This window comes from Peromyscus californicus, unplaced genomic scaffold (assembly GCF_007827085.1).
Source record: "Peromyscus californicus insignis strain IS unplaced genomic scaffold, ASM782708v3 Scaffold_13__1_contigs__length_99412109, whole genome shotgun sequence".
NCBI lineage: Eukaryota > Metazoa > Chordata > Mammalia > Rodentia > Cricetidae > Peromyscus > Peromyscus californicus.
The window spans coordinates 7,905,118-7,923,107 of NW_026294424.1; the positions used below are offsets into that span (position 1 = coordinate 7,905,118).

Sequence of the window (17,990 nt, forward strand, 5' to 3'; positions counted from 1 at the left end):
ATGGGCCTTTGCTCTGAGTTCCCTTCCAAAGAGAAAGCTGTATCTAGGGGAGATGAGGCACAAGGTGGGTGCTAACAGCTCTGGGCCTCCCAGACTCCTGCTTCAGTCTGTTGCTTATAAGTGCAACCAACTGTCTGAGGTACCTGATGGGTCCATCTCAGGCCAATCTGGTGCCACAGCTGCACCCGGGTGACATGTCAGTGGAAGTTACCTCTTCTGGACAGCCCTCCTCTCCTCTTCCGGTTTTCATGTGACAATAAGGCTTATCTGGGTGCTGAGGTGTGCAGACCTATGAGGTGAGGATCTGCACCCTGGAGCTGTAGAGTTTGGCCTCATCCTCTGGGGGCATCTATAGAGCAAATCATTGGATCTCTAAGGGTCTGGGTACCTCCCCTGGGAAAAAGGGGGAGTCCAGAAAAAATAAGATATGAAGGGATTGATCCTAGGGTCCAGGACAGCATAAACATTTCCATGGCAGTCCTCGATGTCAGGGACCTCAGGTAGACCTGCCTTCACTGCCTGGCTGCATACCTCCAGGGACAGGGCTTTCTGCCCAGAGGAAGTGGCCAGCATGTGCCTATTCCTGGACTCTGCCTTTGTATGCAAAGACCTCTCCTGTTTCCACACAAAGCACTGAGGGCCCTAAAGGAAGACCTGTGTGTTCCCTGGGATAGGCACAGTGCTAAAGTGTGAACACCCATCAGAGTGGCGTTCTCTCCTCATGCGAGCCTGTGGGCAGAGAAAGAAGTCAAAAGGGCTCAGAGCAGACGCAGCGAGGCCAGAGTGGAGATGAGTTCCCTGTCCCTCATTCCATGGCTCGGTTACTGAGATTAGCCTGGCATCAACCCAGGGCACAGAAGAGAGAAATGCTTTGTTCACAGGGAGTGTGTGAGAGGTGAAGATGAGACATTGCCTCTGGAGGAGCTGGGCTCGGGAGTCCCTCAGCTTCTGCCGCCACCAGATCTGCGTGACACTAGGTTACAATCCTATGGAGTTCCCAGTGAAGGGAACTGGGGTAGCTGGAGGTGTTGGGGATGGTAGGTGGAAAAACTTCTTCCAGGGCCAAGCTAGGTCTCTGTCCCTCACGGCCCACAGCACCTCATCATGTTGAGCCTAAGTGATGATAAACCAGCTGCAGTTTAACTGGTAATTAATCCTGGACAGGGCAGCAATGGCGTTACTAATTGGATCGTTAGAGATTTCTGCTTTATGGCTGCGTAATTAGAGAAGCTGTAGGGGGCCAGGGTGAACTGGAGGGGGGCATGTGAGGTTGGGGGCAGGGCACAGCAGACAGCACCCCTTACCAGGCCATAGCTGGCTCACCGCAGGGCCTCTGGTCTGCTCACCTTCCATGGTGGGGCTCTAGGTGTCTGAGTAGGGGGGCTGGCAGTAGCCCTACATGCCACCTCTCTGAAGTCTCGACTCCATCACGTTGGCAGGTAAAGATTTTTGCAAAGTACAACTTAAGAGGAACTCCCTAATCTCATAGCCCAGTTCTGTAGGGGCAGAGGGACACTTCTTTATATCCTCCAGACTCACAGGGCTAGCTACAAAAGGTCCTCATCTGATTGCTTATTGTTACTTTTTGTACAGTGCTAGGAAGGGAGCCCAGGGCCTTTCACACACTGGACATGCTAGCTACCACACATTCCCAGTCCCCAAAGGAAGATTTTAGAATAGGGAGGGCTCTTATGTCCACTCTCTGGGTCAGTCCTCAGCAGAAGACATCCTTAGGTGTGCTCTATGATTAATTTCTCATACACGCGTGTGACACATGCTGACCAGCCCTGGATACCACCATGTGGTCAGTTTTCATGCACACATGTGAACCATGTGTGGGGGCCCTGGCTCCTGGCCCAGGCTGATGGGATAGACATTGTAAAATGCATTGTGGGAAATAGAAAAGGGGTGTTCCTTAGATTGAACTCACAAAAAAATCTAAAACAGTACCTGGCACTCAACAAATATTTGCTGGATTAACTGATGAAAAAAAGGAGAAAGAAGGGGAGCCTAGAAGACAGACCATTGGGCCCCTGTCCTCCAGGCCCTACCCCTTGGGCCCCTGTCCTCCAGGCCCTACCCCTTGGGCCCCTGTCCTCCAGGCCCCGCCCCTTGGGCCCCTGTCCTCCAGGCCCCGCCCCTTGGGCCCCTGTCCTCCAGGCCCCGCCCCTTGGGCCCCTGTCCTCCAGGCCCCGCCCCTTGGGCCCCTGTCCTCCAGGCCCCGCCCATTGCTCCTTCAAACTCCCACCTGTCCAAGTTGAAGTGCTCACAAGGCCAGCAGCGCCTCTTTCCTCACCCTCATCCTCTCACTGTCCTCTACAGACTCCCGACCCTTACCTGTTCATGACAGAATTCCAGGTACTCTCCTGCCTCAGGGCCTTTGCACGTATTGGGTCATCTGCTGGAAATGCTCTCTCTTTGGACCCTTTATGGCTCACTCTTTCAGGTCTTAACTCAAAAGTCAAGGTTCTTTCTTCCTTCCTTCCTTCCTTCCTTCCTTCCTTTCTTCCTTCCCTTTCTCTCCTCCTCTTCTTTTTCTTTAAAGATTTAAAAAATTTTGTATTTATGTGTGTGTTGGGGTATGTGCGTCACATGTGCGCAGTGCCTGCAGAGGTCAGAAGAGGGCATCAGATTTCATGGAGCTGGAGTTACAGGTGGTTGTGAGGTGCACAGTGTAGGTACTGGGAACCAGGCTCTGGTCTTCTGAGGAGTGATCTCAACTGCTGAGCCATCTCTCCAGGCCCCAAAGTCACCTTTCAGATGGTCCTTCTCTTTAAGCTAACCAAGCAACCAAACAGACAAGTGATGCTTGTCCTCATCCTGATCAGAGCACATCTATCAGTGTGACCCACAGCAGACACACGGACCTTTCTTGTCTGGTCTGATTTTGTTCACTGCTCTAATGATTGTTGAATAAAATGAAGGACTTGAGGCTGCTTACAGAAGTGTCCCGGGGAGGTGAAGTCGTGTTGTGGGGACTTGGGGGCTGAGCAAGGGCTAGAGTTTGACATGGGACAGGGTGGTTAGGATACCCCTGCCTGGGGTCTGTTCCCACTCCTCAACCCCCAACAGCACCGTGGCAGGAGACGGTGCCCCAGCACCCTATGTCAGCAAATTACTTGGGAGAAAGGGTTTGGGAGATAAAAATCCTGCCCTGCCAAATAGGGCAGCTGCCACCTTCAGCCAGGTCACCCTGTGGGATCCACCTGACTTTATTTTTCATTTATTTATTTATTTTTTCCTGAGACAAGGTTTCTCTATATAATAGTCCTGGCTGTCCTGGAACTCACTCTGTAGACCAGGCCCCCTCGAACTCCCAGAGATCCACCTGCCTCTGCCTCCTGAGTGCTGTACCCCCTCCACCTGACTCCTTTACCTCCTCCCATAAACAGCCGCATCTGGATTAGGCCTTGGGGCCCCAGGATGGCCCCTCCTTGGCAGACACTAGACCTTAGGTTGCAGGGAGGAACCGTAGTGGCTGAATACCCTCCTGAACACAGGTGAGTAGTGCTGAGCCCAGCAACACGCTGCCCACCTGCCTGGTCTGGCCGCCTCAGCGTGGCCAGGTGATGTACGACCCACTGCCCTGCCAGGAAGCGACAGCAGATGAATGGGCAGTGCTGGGGAGCAGGCTCAGAGCCAGGTGCTGTGAACAGTAGGAGGCAGGCGCCTGGCTCGGGAGAAATCATTCCGGGAACGTCACCTCCCTGACCCAGGGCAAGATGGGAGGCAGGGACTGTCTTGGGCATGATGCCCATTCACTCGTCTTTAATGTGGGCCAGTGCAGGGAGTGAGTGTTGCAGGGGGGTCTTGGCCCCAATTTCCTTGTCTATAAAATGGCCAACAAGGAACCACGAGGAGACGTGGACTGTCCACTGAGAGACAGCCCCCAGACTCAGGTCTGCTGCAATCCAACACTCCTGGCCCCTAAAAAACACTGCTTCTTCCTCTCTACACCTCCAAATCTGAATCCCTCCCTGGGCTTATGGAGAATCAGGCCTGGATATTCCCTAATCCCCTCCCTCCCATCTTTCAAATGGGAAACCTGAGAAGAGGACTTGGCAAGGTCAGGGCCAGACCTTAGGAGACTCCTCGAGGTGGGTTTTGAAAGGATCCCTCTCCACACTGTGGTCCCTGGGTGCTAAGTGCCAGCTGCCTTTGCTGCCCAGCAGGGGTAGGGAACAATCAGGGCATCACTGGGTACAGGGAAGGGGGCTGGGGGCCAGTGCAGCTGCTGTGACCGAGTTGTGATGCGCCAGACGCCTCTGTGAGCTCTGTCTGCATCCAAGGAGACCAGGACATCCAGCGGACGATGTGTCCTTGCAGGCAGGGCCTGGAAAGGGATGAGGAGGGGGGTCATTCTGGGGACCCAGGCTGCTTGTAGGGCCAGGCAGTGTCTCCTGCCATCTGTCCCTTACCTTGTTCCCCAGAGTATTCTGGACACTATGGAGCCTCCAGTGACTGTGGACATGTGACACAGGTGTACACAGATGGGCCTAGGTGGTACAGACACAACTTGGTGGCTGGGATTGCCCACAAACATGCAGCCACTGGACATTTGATGGGGGTGTATGCATGAAGAGTCTGACATCTGGATCCCAAGAACCAAGGTGTTGGCAGAACAGGTGTGGATATGTGCACCAGGGTGAGTGTGCATGCTCCATTCACACCTGGATGGGTCATGTTTGTTGCACACATATGTGTGAGTACACACTCAACATGCACTAACGGGCTGCTGAAACAGCCCCAGGCGAGATAAAGAAGGCCAGCCCCCATTGTCAGATAGGGAAACTGAGGGCAGAGGCCTGGCTCAGGTTGCTGGGATTCTGCGTAGATGTCTAGGTAAGTGAGCCCTGCTCTGTCCTTTGCACAAGGTGGCAGTCAGGCTAGAAAGTGTCCCTCCCGTGAGGGCTGGGGAGATGACTCATCGCTAAAGAGCACTGGCTGCTTTTCCAGAGGACCCAGGTTCAATGCCCCGACCCCACATGGTGGCTCACAACCATGTGTAACTCTGGTTCCAGGGGATCTGACATCCTCTCCTGGCCTCCATGGGTACCAGGCAGACATGTGGTGCACACACATACATGTAGGCACCAAGGTAGGAAGACAGGTCCTACAGGAAGGCTTTGGCATTAGAGTTGGGCAGGGTTGCTTGAGTCCCCTGCCTGAGACCACCTTTGAAAAGGGGACAGCTCACTCGGTCCCCAGTCTCTTCATTTGTGGAATGGAGTCCCCATCCCTCCCAGCCTCTTGATGGACAGAATTGGTGAGGTCTTAAATACCACATCCTTCCGTGAGTCAGGGCTGGGGACCGAAGGTCACCTTAGGGACAAGGCGATGGTCCAGAGCCGTATCCTAGGCTGCACCCTGCACAGGCTCTCCTGCTGGACTGACATCTGGGAGAGGAGAGGAGCTTGAGGCGGGGGATGAGGACACTAAAGGGATGTGAGGCTGGGCGGCAGGCCTTCTGGTTCAGTTAGTGAAAGGATTTGTCATTTTAATGATGTGATATTTCTTGCCTGGCTCCTGTCAGTGGTAGCAAGAGGGGGGACAGCTGCCTCTACAAGTGAGAAGGTGCTGGACTGGTGGGGGCAGGCTTGATACCCACGTCTGTCCAGGCGGAGGTGGATGAGGCTGGAACTGAGGGGGTGGAAGGACCAAGAGCTTTAACTTCCAGCCCAACTCTGCATGTTGCTGTGCGACCTTGGGCGAGTCCTTCTCCATCTCCAAGCCTGCTTCATCTAGACCGGGACTGGTACCCCAGCTCCCGGCACAACCACTGTTGATTCCAGGCAGATCCCCCATCTCCTGATCCCTGCTCCATCTCACTACCATGGTCTGGCATTCGTCATGTCCTTCCTCATTTCTAGGACTTCGTAAGATCTGCTCATCTACCTGGTCTCCTGTCAGATCCGAGGAGGTGTTCAGTCAGCCCGTCTCCTGGTCACTTGGTGACTGCTAATGTCCTACTCTGTTGGGCTTAGCACTGTGTTCCAGCACACAGTAGGGCCTGGATAAGTATGTTCCTTGAATGATTGAATGAGCAGCCCCAGACCTGCCCTCCCGATCCGCTAGTGCGGCTTCATGAATGCAGGTGGCAGTGAGGGTGGCCTGGTGGGCGGCCTATCCATCAGCCTGGCAGTGTGCCTGACCAGATGGAGCTGAGCCCCTGGGGGGAGGGAGAGGAGAGGATTCATCACCCACAGTAGGTGGCAGGCGTGTGGGCGTGCCTATCCAGCCTCTGGTGGGATCCCCATCCATCATGCTGTACCAGGGACTCTCTGCGGAGGTGAACAGGCTAAAGAAGGCTTCTTAGGGTGGGTCCTCCAGTGGATTTCAGCTCTGTGGTACAAGGGGAAACTGAGACCTAGAAGGTAACAGAACTTCACAACAGGGGCTCTAGGGTGAGACCAATGAACATGTGAGTGACATCTCCGAGACTCATTTGTTTGACCCTTGGGGAGTTTCTGAGAGTTGGGGGCCCCCCTCTCTGTGGGAAGCAGTTTTATGGAGAAAAATGTAGCGCCTGGCACACAGTGTTCAGGCCAGGTCATGCCCCCGGGCTAGAGGAGGAAGAGGTAGGTGACTTCAGTGGTGGGGCCAGTGGATCCAGGCAGGGCCACCACCAAGGGGAAGGAGACTTTGATGGATGCTCTTCCTGCCAGTGAGGCTGGGGGAGGGTCAGCTAGTGCTGACCAGGCCCTCAGTGACCACAGCTCAGCTGGCTGACCAGCTGGCCTTGCCCAGCCCCCATGCCCATTTTCTGGGAACTCACTGTCTCCTCCTCAGCCTTTCGGAGCCACTGTTTCCCGTGCTGCTCAACGACCCTCCAGCCTGAGATCCTCATTCCGCCGGCCAGGACTTACCAGCCAATAGGTACCAGACACTCCCATGTGCGGGACTTTGTGCTGGGCCAGGGGGCTCAACAAGGCAGCAGGCCTGGGCCGCTTGCTTGCCCTGAGCACTGGGGCGGTTACAGGTGGGTCTGAGCTGTGCATCAAGCATAGGCCCGACAGATTAAGGAGAGTGTTAGGAGACATTAACCCTTTGGTGAGACAAGCTCCCTGGCAGTTACGGGCATTGCTCAACACCAGGCGCCATGCATGCACTTTGTGGGCATTATTTCATTTACTCATCCATGACAGACTTTGATGGTTCTGGTTTCCAGCTGAGCAAACCCAACTTCAAGGAGATAACATGACTTTTGGGGGACCCTGCAGCTGGAGGGGAGCAACATTTGAGCTTACACCTTGTGTTCTTTTCTTCCTACCAGGGCGTCCCGAGACCACTGCTGCTGAGAGCAGGGCAGGCCTGGGACTGTCCCTCCAGAACCCGATGCTCCCTGGACAGTGCGGGTCGTCCTGGACCTGTCCCCGGCTGCTGAGTCCCCAAGAGGATTGTTGTCCACATCTGGGTAACTCAGAGAAAGAACTCCTGCCCTGTGGGGATAGAGTGGTTTTCCTCTGAGGCTGAGTGCAGGATGAACCCAGGCATGGGAGGTAATGGGGCTCAAAACAGCTGTGAGAAGTCACATGGGCCCCGAGCCTATTCCCTCCCATAATACAAATGAGCAGAACACACAGGACCCTTCGGGGTCTCCCATGATGCCTCAGAGGATCGAAGCAGGTGCTGCTGCAGCCTTTGGGCTACCGTGTACACAGTGTCCAGGCCTCTCCTGGGACTGCCACAAGGATTAAAGCTTGATGAAGAATGCAAAGGCTGCTGGACACAGTGGTGCGTGCCTGTAACCCTAGTATTGAGATCAATCCATGTGCGTCTATTTAATAGGTGATAGGGATTTATTAAGACATAAATTGAGGAAATACACTCACGAATACAGAACGGAGTAGACAGCTGAAGTTGCCCTCTAGTCTGACCAGGAGCGAATCCACCTCGCAGGCAGGTAACATTCCCCTTCTCCCTCTCCTTTTAAGAAATCCCATACAATGGCAGGAAGCACTGTCTCCCATATAGTCCAAGATCATGGGCAGAGCAAATACCACTACACCTTAGCACTAGGGAGGCAGAGGCTCTGCGTGTTCGAGGCCAGCCTGGTCTACATGGTGAGTTCCAGGACAGCCAGGGCTGCCTAGTGAGACCTTGTCTTAGTGCAGAGGCTGGCCATCAAGGTAACTCAGTGGGCAAAAATGCTTGCCAAGCATGCTTAATGACATGAGTTTGATTCCTGGAACCCACATAAAAATAGAACTAACTCCACAAAGCATACTGTGGCATGGGCAGCCCCCTCAGCCACACATACACTAATGATAGTAATAATAATTCATAATGACAAATTAAAATATTATAATACAGAGTCTAGGTATGTGTGATGCACACCTATAATCTGAACACTTGGGAGGGCATTTGAGTCTGAGGCAGTCTCGCTACATACTGAGTTCTGGGCCAGCTGGGGCTACATGGGGACACCCTATCTCAAACAAGCAAGCAAGCAAACAAACTGTATTACGCTGAATGAATGATATGAATTTGTAATCCCAGCACTGTGGAGGCAGAGACAAGAGATCAGGAGTCTGAGGTCATCCTGTCCATTGCAAGTTTGAGGCCAGCCTGGGATATATGAAATACTCCCTAAAAATAAAACTTAAAAAATGCCAAGGGAAGCCGGGCGGTGGTGGCACACGCCTTTAATCCTAGCACTCGGGAGGCAGAGGCAGGCGGATCTCTGTGAGTTCGAGGCCAGCCTGGTCTACAAAGCGAGTTCCAGGAAAGGCACAAAGCTACACAGAGAAACCCTGTCTCGAAAAACCAAAAACAAAACAAAACAAAAAAAAAAAAGCTAAGGGCAACACAGGCTACTATTGTCATTAATTACTCTTACATTTCTCAGGCCTGACCAGAGCGGGTGTTTAGGAGACAATGGTCTTGATCGCATGAACACAGGGTCTGTGCTAGGATGCGGAGGAGGCTTGGGTGGTGTCTGGATGGGCTGTGAGGAACTGGGGGAGCCTGAGGAGGGGCTTTGCTGTCCAGCTAGTGGAGCAGGGAGACTCTAATGAAGTGAGTTAGCTCCGGGCCACACTGATTTCACGTCTCGATGGCCACTTCTCAGCTGGTAAATGTCACTGGAGAGCAGCAGACACTCCTGGCTGCAGATGGGGGTGGGTCGGCTGCCAGAGGGGTTGAGGATGCCCTGGGAATGCTGATGCAGAACCAGGGTCCCCGTCCCTGTGGCTTCCAGGACGGCTGCACCCTCTAGGCTGTAGTTCTGTCACCAACTCGGGGATGCTTGTAACTGCGGTACTGATTCTGACCCTCCACAGCGCGAACGAACTCCAGGCTGCTTCTTGGCTGGCCAGATTTACCGCTTTCTTTGCCTTGCAGAGGTTCCAAAAGGGGGGCCCAGCTGCCTTGGGCTTCTGAGTGGGAAGGAGAAGCATGCGGAGCTCTCTGGGCCCATGCTCCGTCTTGAGCTGTCACCCTCGATGACTGATCCAGGACACGCAAACAGTACACAGCCATAACCACACAGCAGCCAGCTTCACTTAATACACTCTCGCTGCAGCAGGCGTTGGCTCAGAACCAAGGCTCCCTGATCTAATGTAGCCCCAGGAAGAGCCTGTAGTGGGCTCAGAAGTGACTCCTGTTGGAAAGGGATGTGTAGCTGAGGGGCCAAACAGCAATATGGGCCAGAGCATCCTCACACGGTCCTTGTGGGCCCCAGCCTTCCATCCAGCCCCTACTCAGTATATCTCAAAACAGCCTCCTGGGGTGGGAGTTTGCTCTGGAGGTCGGGTTGTTGTTTCTTCATGGCTCATTGGCCTATCCTGGATAGGGAAGCTGCAGGGGAAAATGGGGTTCCCTGAAGATTTGGAGGCACAAGACCACCCATCTCAGATAAAAGCAGAGGGGAGGCATTCACTTGCCACTGTACCCCTTTTCTCTTCTTCCAGAAACCCAGTCTCCAGGTCTAAAACCTGCAAAGTTCAGCCCAACTCATACCTGTCCCAGACCCAACATTTCCTATGCACATGCCTGGGTTTCTCCCAGAGGAGCTGGGAGCAGTGGCCTTGGGACTGACATGAGGCAGCCAGCCAGGTCCCCCCAGAAAGCTGTGATTTCCACATGGAGAGCTCACTGGGGGTTCAGCCAGTGAGCACCCTCCCTGAGTTAGTGGTAGGCAGTTCCTACCTCCTGGCATCCCCCACCCCAACTCTCTTCCTTTCCCTTCTAAACTTGCTCTTTAAGGGGCTGGGCCCCAACTATGGATGAACCAGCCACAGCAAGGCCCACTGAACATTGCTGGTAAAGTTGCACCAAGACCCCAGAGAGACAGCAGCATGCAGCTGTTTTCCCCAGGAAAACGCAGTTCCCTTGGGAGCTGCTCCCGGGCCCCTCATTCTTGGCATCCCCACGTGGAGAGGGGAGCCCTGGAATCCCCTGCCACTCTTCCCCTTCCTTGGGAAAAGAAGGAGGAGGAGAGAAAAGCCGTATTAATAAAAGAATAGAATGCTGCAACTAACTCCTTGCTGGTGTGTGCAGCCCAGAATAGCAATGGGCTTTCTCAAGGCAAACAGAACTCCCCAGGTGTTAATGCAAATTCACTCGCTTAAGATGAAAGAGGGTTGTTTCCCCCTTCGCTGGTTAATATGAAGGACTTAATAGATTCAGCCTAGGGAACTGGGGATCTCAGCCTGGGAGCTGAAGGCAGGGAGGAGGGAGGGAGGGGAGGGATCGGGCGTGGTCCCCCGTGGGTTTCAAAGCAGAGCAACTGTCATAGCAGGGCAGGCTGAGGACTCAGCGCCTGCCACCCCCATCCTCCATCCTGACTGACAGGAAGGACCTGGGACTCGAGAGGCAGAGCACTGGGAAAGTCTGGAGTGGCCATGCCAACCTTCTGTCTCCATTAATCTGGGGGCCTCTAAGGCCCCTTCCCAAGCGGTGCCAAGAGAGTGTAGGGCTAGGAGAGAAAACGGGGTGAGGTGAGTATTCTTAACACAGGCCAAGCTGGCTGGGTCTAGTCCAGCTCTATCGTTCTTTTATTTCCCCAATGGTGACACTCTTGACAGAGCTGAGGAAAACCAGGCTGTGAAACTGAAACTTAGGGGATCCCAGAGTTCATGACCTTGTACAGCTAAGGCTCAGGAGCCCAGACAGGAGACAAGACTTCCTCAAGTCTATACAGCTAAAGCAGCGAGCTGGAGGGATCAGAGCCCAGCCTGCAGCAGCTCCCTGGGGCTTTCTCTGTCAATCTCTCCTCCCAGCCTGGAGACCCTCAGGCCTGGACTAAGCCACACAGCCCAGAGCATTCGAGCTTTTCCTGCAGCCTTCCCAGGGCATCACTCTCCACGAAAACTACTCACTCACTCAGGACCTCCAGAGAGGAAAGAGTGAAGCGGCGCCGAGCGATGCTTGGCTCCCATAGGTGAGTGCCCGGAGCCCTAGAGGGGTGTCACTTGGACTCAGCTGGGGATACAGAGAAACTTGGAGAGAGCCCAGCTGTGCTGACCCAGTGTCGGTTAGAACCTGACTCTGGTCTCTCGGGTAAATGGCACAGCAGGTACCTGTCACAAGACACCACAGCCCGCTCTTGCTTTTGTTTACTGACTTAATTCCTTCAGATCAAAGGCTGCCCCCTTCCTCCTCAATGGGGGGTGGAGGGGGCGAATTACATTATTTATATTGGAAATGGGCAAGGCTCTGTGGGGACTACTCCCTTATGCCTGATAAGAGAAAATTAGGTCACTGCCACTTCTCTCCAGTGTCTGCGGCAAGATTCTTTCAACCTAGGTGCCTTGGAGAGGAGTGAGATCCATATGCAGAGCCGATCCTGGTCCATCCAGAGCCTCCTATCCTGAACCTCCAGTAAATTATTGACCCAAGTGGAGAGTATTAATGTGGCACAATAACGTCCTTCCCGGGCAGCTCAAGCCAGGCTATCTATCATTCCGTGGGCTCTGCAGCTGGCACTGGGCAAACACTGAGGACAAATAGGCCAGATGCAAGGTCATTAAGCTCCAGGTGCAGGGGGTGGGATGGGGCCCACATGGGGCAGTGGGTAGGCCTGGTGCCTCTGGGCTGTGACTTCCTCTGGGTCACCCTGGTCCTTTTCTCTGCTTCCTCCTGCCTCAGCCCTCCAGAAGGCACTATTCTGAGAAAGCCAGCACCCTGGAGTGACCACATGTCTAGGTCCTAGGCTTCGGGCCTTCTAGGCATCATTAATCTCTATAAAACCCTTGAAAGTCCCATTGACAGTACTAAAAAGTGAAACCACCTGCGGAGGTTAGAATGGCTAGTAAGTGGCTGAGCAGGTGTGGGACCCTAGGCTTATTGGGCCAAGTCAAGAAGGGCTTAAGTCCCTCTGCTAGGACAAGACTTGTCCCCAGCGCCCCAAGGCTGGTGATAAAGAAGATTCCAGATGCCAATGATGGCCCATACCTGCTATCTCAGCACTTGGGAGGTGAGGTGGGAGGATTTTCTTGAGTTCAAGGCCACCCTGGAATAGAGGAAGAGCCTGTCTAAAAACAAAAACATTGTTTCTTCATGCTGTTCCTGATGTTACATGCCCATACCACATTTTTCTGAGAAATTGGAATACCTTATTTATCTAGGTTTTTCAACACTCTGTAGACCAGGTTGGCCCCAAACTCACAGAGATCTGCCTGCCTGAGTGCTGGGATTAAAGGCGTGTGCCACCACTGCCTGGCATTTAAATTTTTATTAGTGTCTTGGAATATTTAAATTTTTTATTACAAATGTTTATTGGGGGGTGGCATGCACGTGGCATGGCTGTGGTGCTTGGGTAGAGGTCAGAGAACAACTTGTGGGAGTCAATACCTCGTGGGTCCTGGGATTGACTTTAACAGCAGGTGTCTACCCACTGAGCCCTCTCGTGGCTGTGGAGTACTTTTTGTTTCCATTCTTCATCTGCCCGAGGCCCCTAGAGGTATCACGTCAATCACTTTTACAGAAGTGACAGACGACCCTGCCCAGAGGATGAGGACAGTGCTATGGCTAGCCAGAGGTGGTAAGTGACGGCTGGAGTTTCCGGTTTTTGTGGCTCCCACCTCAGGGTTCTCAGGCGGCCCTGAAGTCTACCTGGCAGCAGCAGGCAAGGTGCTATTCTGGGGTCACCACTCCAGTGAGAACAGGAGAGCGAGCAGCGGGGCTCCTCTCTGAGCCAAATAAGAGACCTTGCTGTGCTGATAAACGGTCCCATAATTTGCTAGCACTGCCCTGCCACCGCGCTGATGGCTGAAGGAGCTTTCTCCCTACAGGGCTGGAACTGCAGCCTCGGGATCCTGCCATAATGCAGTAATGACAGACTGCCAGGGAGCCCCGCACGGCAGGGGGGCGGGGGAGAGCCCTCTTGCTGGAGAGGATGTCTGGGCTGTCTGCAGGGAGACACAGAGGTGAAGGCAGTGACTTTATCTTCTCCAGACTGCAAGGGATTGGACCAGACAAGGTTGCAGCAATATTCTGTCAGAACCTTCTGCCCTTCTAGACCTGGGCTCCCAGCTCTTCATTACACGTGGGTGACTCCTAATCTGATCCCCCCCATGAAGGCTTCTGGGACACACAGCCCTGGGGGACAGCTGCCAGGCACTCCCCACTCAAGAAGCATAAGGCACAGGAAGAAGTGCTGGCAGGGAGGCCACAATGAAGCACCAAGGTCCAAGCTACCTGAAGACACCAGAACTCACGCAGTCTGTTCACACTCCGATGCCAGACAGAGCCTGGCGTCCCAGCATTCAGTGAGTGAGGCAGGACAGGGAGATGGGGGCCAGCCTGGACTACATAATGTTTCAAAATAATGAAACTATTAGCCAATACTGTCAGTTCCAGCTCCGCTTGACGAAGATGTTAGGTTGTCACTTTGGGCTATTGGGGTGTCTTTAAAAAGTCAGGTAAGCTGGGCGGTGGTGGCACACGCCTTTAATCCCAGCACTCGGGAGGCAGAGGCAGGAGGATCTCTGTGAGTTCGAGGCCAGCCTGGGCTACAAAGTGAGTTCCAGGAAAGGCACAAAACTACAGAGAAACCCTGTCTCGAAAAACCAAAAAGAAAAGTCAGGTAAAAATACGACTTAAAACGACCAGTATATACAGAGCAGTATCTCTGCTTTGACTGTCCAGGAAGTCAGGCTCCTCCAGTTATTAGGATGCTGTGGGATGCTCTGTATGGCAAATGTGTTGCTCTGATTGGTTAGTAAATAAAACACTGATTGGCCAGTAGTCAGGCAGGAGGAAGTATAGGTGGGACAAGGAGGAAAATAAAGCTGGGAAGTGGAAGGCTGAGTCAGAGACACCGCCAGCCGCCACGATGACAAACAGCATGTGAAGATGCCGGTAAGCCACGAGCCATGTGGCAAGGTATAGATTAATGGAAATGGATTAATTTAAGCTGTAAGAACAGTTAGCAAGAAGCCTGCCACGGCCATACAGTTTGTAACCAATATAAGTCTCTGTGTTTATTTGGTCGGATCTGAGTGGCTGTGGGACTGGCGGGTGAGAGAGATTTGTCCTGACTGTAGGCCAGGCAGGAAAACTCGAGCTACATTAGGACTAACAGTCTATATGTAGAAGCTTGTATTTAAGTTGATCCAATACAAAATAGCATGCCTGACGCCCTGGGTATGACCCCAGCAGCACGTACATCAAGAGTGGTGCTGCATGACTGCAGTCCCAGCACGGGGCTGGGGGTGGAGACAGGGGAGACAGGAGTTCAAGGTCATCTTCAGCTGTGCAGTGAGACTGAGAGTAGCTTGGGCTACATGAGACAATATCTTAAAAAACAAACTGTCTGCCAGGCATAGTGGGCGCACGCCTTTAATCCCAGCATCCAGGAAGCAGAGGCAGGGGGATCTCTGTGAGTTTGAGGACAGCCAAGGCTACACAAGGAAACCGTCTTGAAAAGTCAAAACAAAACAAAACAACACCCCCCAAAACAGCGTGATTTAATCAGTTATGGACTCTATATTCAAAGCTAACAAAACATTGCCAAAACTTTTATAAGCGTTACAACATCATTCCAAAATATATAAAACAGTATTTAACTCAAACCCTGGGAAATATGTATCCAACTATGCACACTCAGTGACGGGGACAGATTCTGAAATACACTGTTATGTGATTTCATTGTCTCACAAATGCCATAGCGTACTCACACAGACCGCCAGTCACTAGGCTGCGCGGCCTACAGAACCACTGCATAGAACGGTAGCATCACGAGGGAGCATAACTTAGTTTCTATTTTTGGAGACAGGCTGGCCTCAAACTCGAAATCCTCTTGCCTCTGCCTCCTGAGAGCTACATAGGTGTATGCCATGGAGTATTTTAATTTATTTGTGTATGGGTGTCCTGCCTGCATGCATGTGGCTCAGAAGTTAAGAGCATTTGTTGTTCCAGAAGACCCAGGTTCAGTTCCCAGCAACCACATAGTGACACACAACCATCCCTAACTCCAGTTCCAGGGGTTCTGATGTCTTCTGACCTCCGTGGGCAACAGACATCCATGTGGTACACATATTTACATGCAGGCAAAATATACAGTAAAGAAAAACAAATCTAAAAAAGTTAAGACAATAATGACAGACTCTAGCAGCTTAGAATTTTTATTAAAACAATCACTTAAATTACAATCCCCCCACCCCAAACAGAAAACAGCTTCATGTTCTGGGCCCAACAGGAAGAGCTGTTTAATAAGAGAACAGAGGAATGGAAGCCCATGAGCGCTGGCTTGGTCTCAGGCCCCTGGGGGAGGCTGGATCCTCCCAACACACGCACACACACACCATGAAGGCTGCTTGCACCGGGGCTTTGAGGCTCTGGCCCTGTTGGCAAGGGCAGTTAGTCACTGCTGCTGGCTGTCAGCCTCTGGACTTTTTTGAAAGTGAGGAAACAAGAGAAACCTGTCTACAAGATGATAAAACAGTAACTCAAGTAGTGTTATATACATCCACGGGTGTTATTTAGCAAGGCCTGACAGGTAAACCAATAACTGACCCCAATAACTTGGGTCAGAGTGCTGCTGTGGCCGAGGTATGACCTCAGTCAGGATGTATGACCGGCCACAGGCCAACAGCAAGGCCTCAGTGTCCTGCACTGAGCAGTGACTGTCTGAGTAGCATGGTACCTCTGCACAAGAGCTGTTGCAGCTAGAAAGGCAATAGCCAGGGCTGGAGCCCACTTCCCCTGGACTTCAGAGATGTCCATCTCTCCCACAAAGACCTCAGTCCTCCTACTTCTGGGACTGAAGACACCCTGGGGACCCCAGCCTCTCTTCAGAGGAGCTGATGTACTCCTGACTGAGTGGGTTTGGGCCCCACCTACCAGGCAATGGTTATACCTGCCACTGCTCAAATACCAGGGCTCCCACGTCGTTATGCAGCTTGGCATTCCCCAAACTTGAGATACAAACAGTAGTTAAATTAAAAAACAAGGCCTGACATCACTTTTAGAAGCCAGCTTCATGCTCCTGTGCCCCACAGCCATTGTCAAAGATTAAATTTACAGAGGAAGAAACTCAATCCTGGAAGAAATTCAGGGATGGGTTTCAGGCCCAAGGAGACAGCTCAACATCAGAGCCAGGGCAGACTTGGCAAACGCCAGTGTGTCAATTCTGGAGGACTTTCCCGCAGCCTTAGGTTCCAGACTAGAGTCCTAACCTAGGTGCCCAGGGAGGCCGGGTGACACTCAGGGGTGGCTAACGATGGCAAAGTGGCCAAATGGGCAGCCAGCCAGTGGGAACAAGGTAGAGTACCACCTCAGTTTCTCAAAACCAAACTGTTTTGTGGAGTGTACCTTCGTTCCCAGCCCCTCAGCTCAGCTGTCTTCAGTTAATATACGTCTTTTCATGGATTGAGACATATCACCTGTTCTGCTAGGACCTGAAGGGCCACAGTAGTGACACCCAATACAGAGAAGGTAGACCCAACCATGGAGTGTGTGAGCCACATGGTATGCATCTGCTGCCCTGCACAGAGGCAACCCATAGGGTTAACCTGTGAGTGGATACCTCTGTCAGGCTCAGGAACGGAGGGACAAGAGGGACACTGCTGGGCCCTCAGGGAGGACAAGGGCAACGAGGCCTAGGTATTAGACAGAGCTGGGGAGAGGATGATGGGATGGGCAGCAGGGCTCTGGAGTTCCATGTGCCGAATGGGATGATGAAGGGAGGCCCTGGTCACAGCTGGGTCCCAGGCACTGATGGGACTGTGACCAGGAAACCCCTGGCATACCACAGGCAAGTGACTGAGCCTGAAGGGAGTCGTGTACACACTATACTATCAGATCCCCGCATGGGCTCCACTCGCCTCCCAGACCTTCAGCTAGCCACCAGCCTTTCATCACAACTTCTATCTTAAGCCCGCTTCCTGCCATCAGACAGCTACAACACTGTCTCAGAGGAGCCTGGCCATGCTTCTGCACTGTGTCAGGTTCTCACTGTGGAGGGGAGGCACAGCTCAGAACCCTGGTGGGGAGCGGGTAGCACCAGCATGGTCGAATTTAGGCAGCCTCCACACTGGACTCCTAAAGTCACTTCCCAAACCAGGTTCTGGAGTCAGCAGCAGGCACTGGGACACTTACACCACAGTGCCTAGAACGTAGGAAGGATGGCATCCATGCACAACAACAAATACTTCTCAAAGGAAAAAGAAAAAAGAAAAGAAAGAGAAGGCCAGGTGAACTAGAACACCTTGAGAGATCTCTACAAGGCCAGAGTTCAAAACCAACTGCACACGAAGGGGATTGGGCCCTCTACTCAGAGTTCCCAAACAAGCCAGCCCTCTACTGATGGTTCCCATGGGGTCAGGCCCATCCTGTCGCTGTCAGGAACAGAAGTAGCAGATCCTGAGGTGGCCGGTCACTGCTAGAGTTCTTCAAAGAAGGCCACTCGGGACTTGGCGCTCTGCAGAGTGAGCTGTAAGAAAGAAGAGAGAAGCTGAAGGGACTTGGGCTTCACTGCATAGCCCATGGTACTGCAGGGAACGACCTCAAAGATAATAGAGCAACGGAGAAGCACGTCCAAATAG

The 17,990-nt window shown here is 52.8% G+C and overlaps 1 protein-coding gene and 1 long non-coding RNA gene across 18 annotated transcripts in view; one reads left to right on the forward strand and one right to left on the reverse strand.

Moving 5' to 3' along the window:
* LOC128109163 (uncharacterized) overlaps positions 1-17,624 on the forward strand; it is a 26,622-nt gene extending 8,998 nt beyond the window's left edge. For 5 of the 9 annotated variants that reach the window (XR_008217701.1, XR_008217706.1, XR_008217697.1 and 2 more), the window contains 3 exons: positions 5,871-6,876; positions 7,274-7,734; positions 9,343-11,215. This is a non-coding gene — a long non-coding RNA (uncharacterized LOC128109163). The other 4 variants (XR_008217702.1, XR_008217704.1, XR_008217700.1 and 1 more) reach the window with 4 other exon arrangements.
* Nf2 (NF2, moesin-ezrin-radixin like (MERLIN) tumor suppressor) overlaps positions 15,554-17,990 on the reverse strand; it is a 91,473-nt gene continuing 89,036 nt past the window's right edge. For all 9 annotated transcript variants that reach the window (XM_052736371.1, XM_052736376.1, XM_052736373.1 and 6 more), the window contains one exon: positions 15,554-17,878. In XM_052736371.1, the coding sequence (XP_052592331.1) occupies positions 17,828-17,878 (51 nt within the window). In that variant the 3' untranslated portion in view covers positions 15,554-17,827. The remainder of the gene's footprint in view (positions 17,879-17,990) is intronic.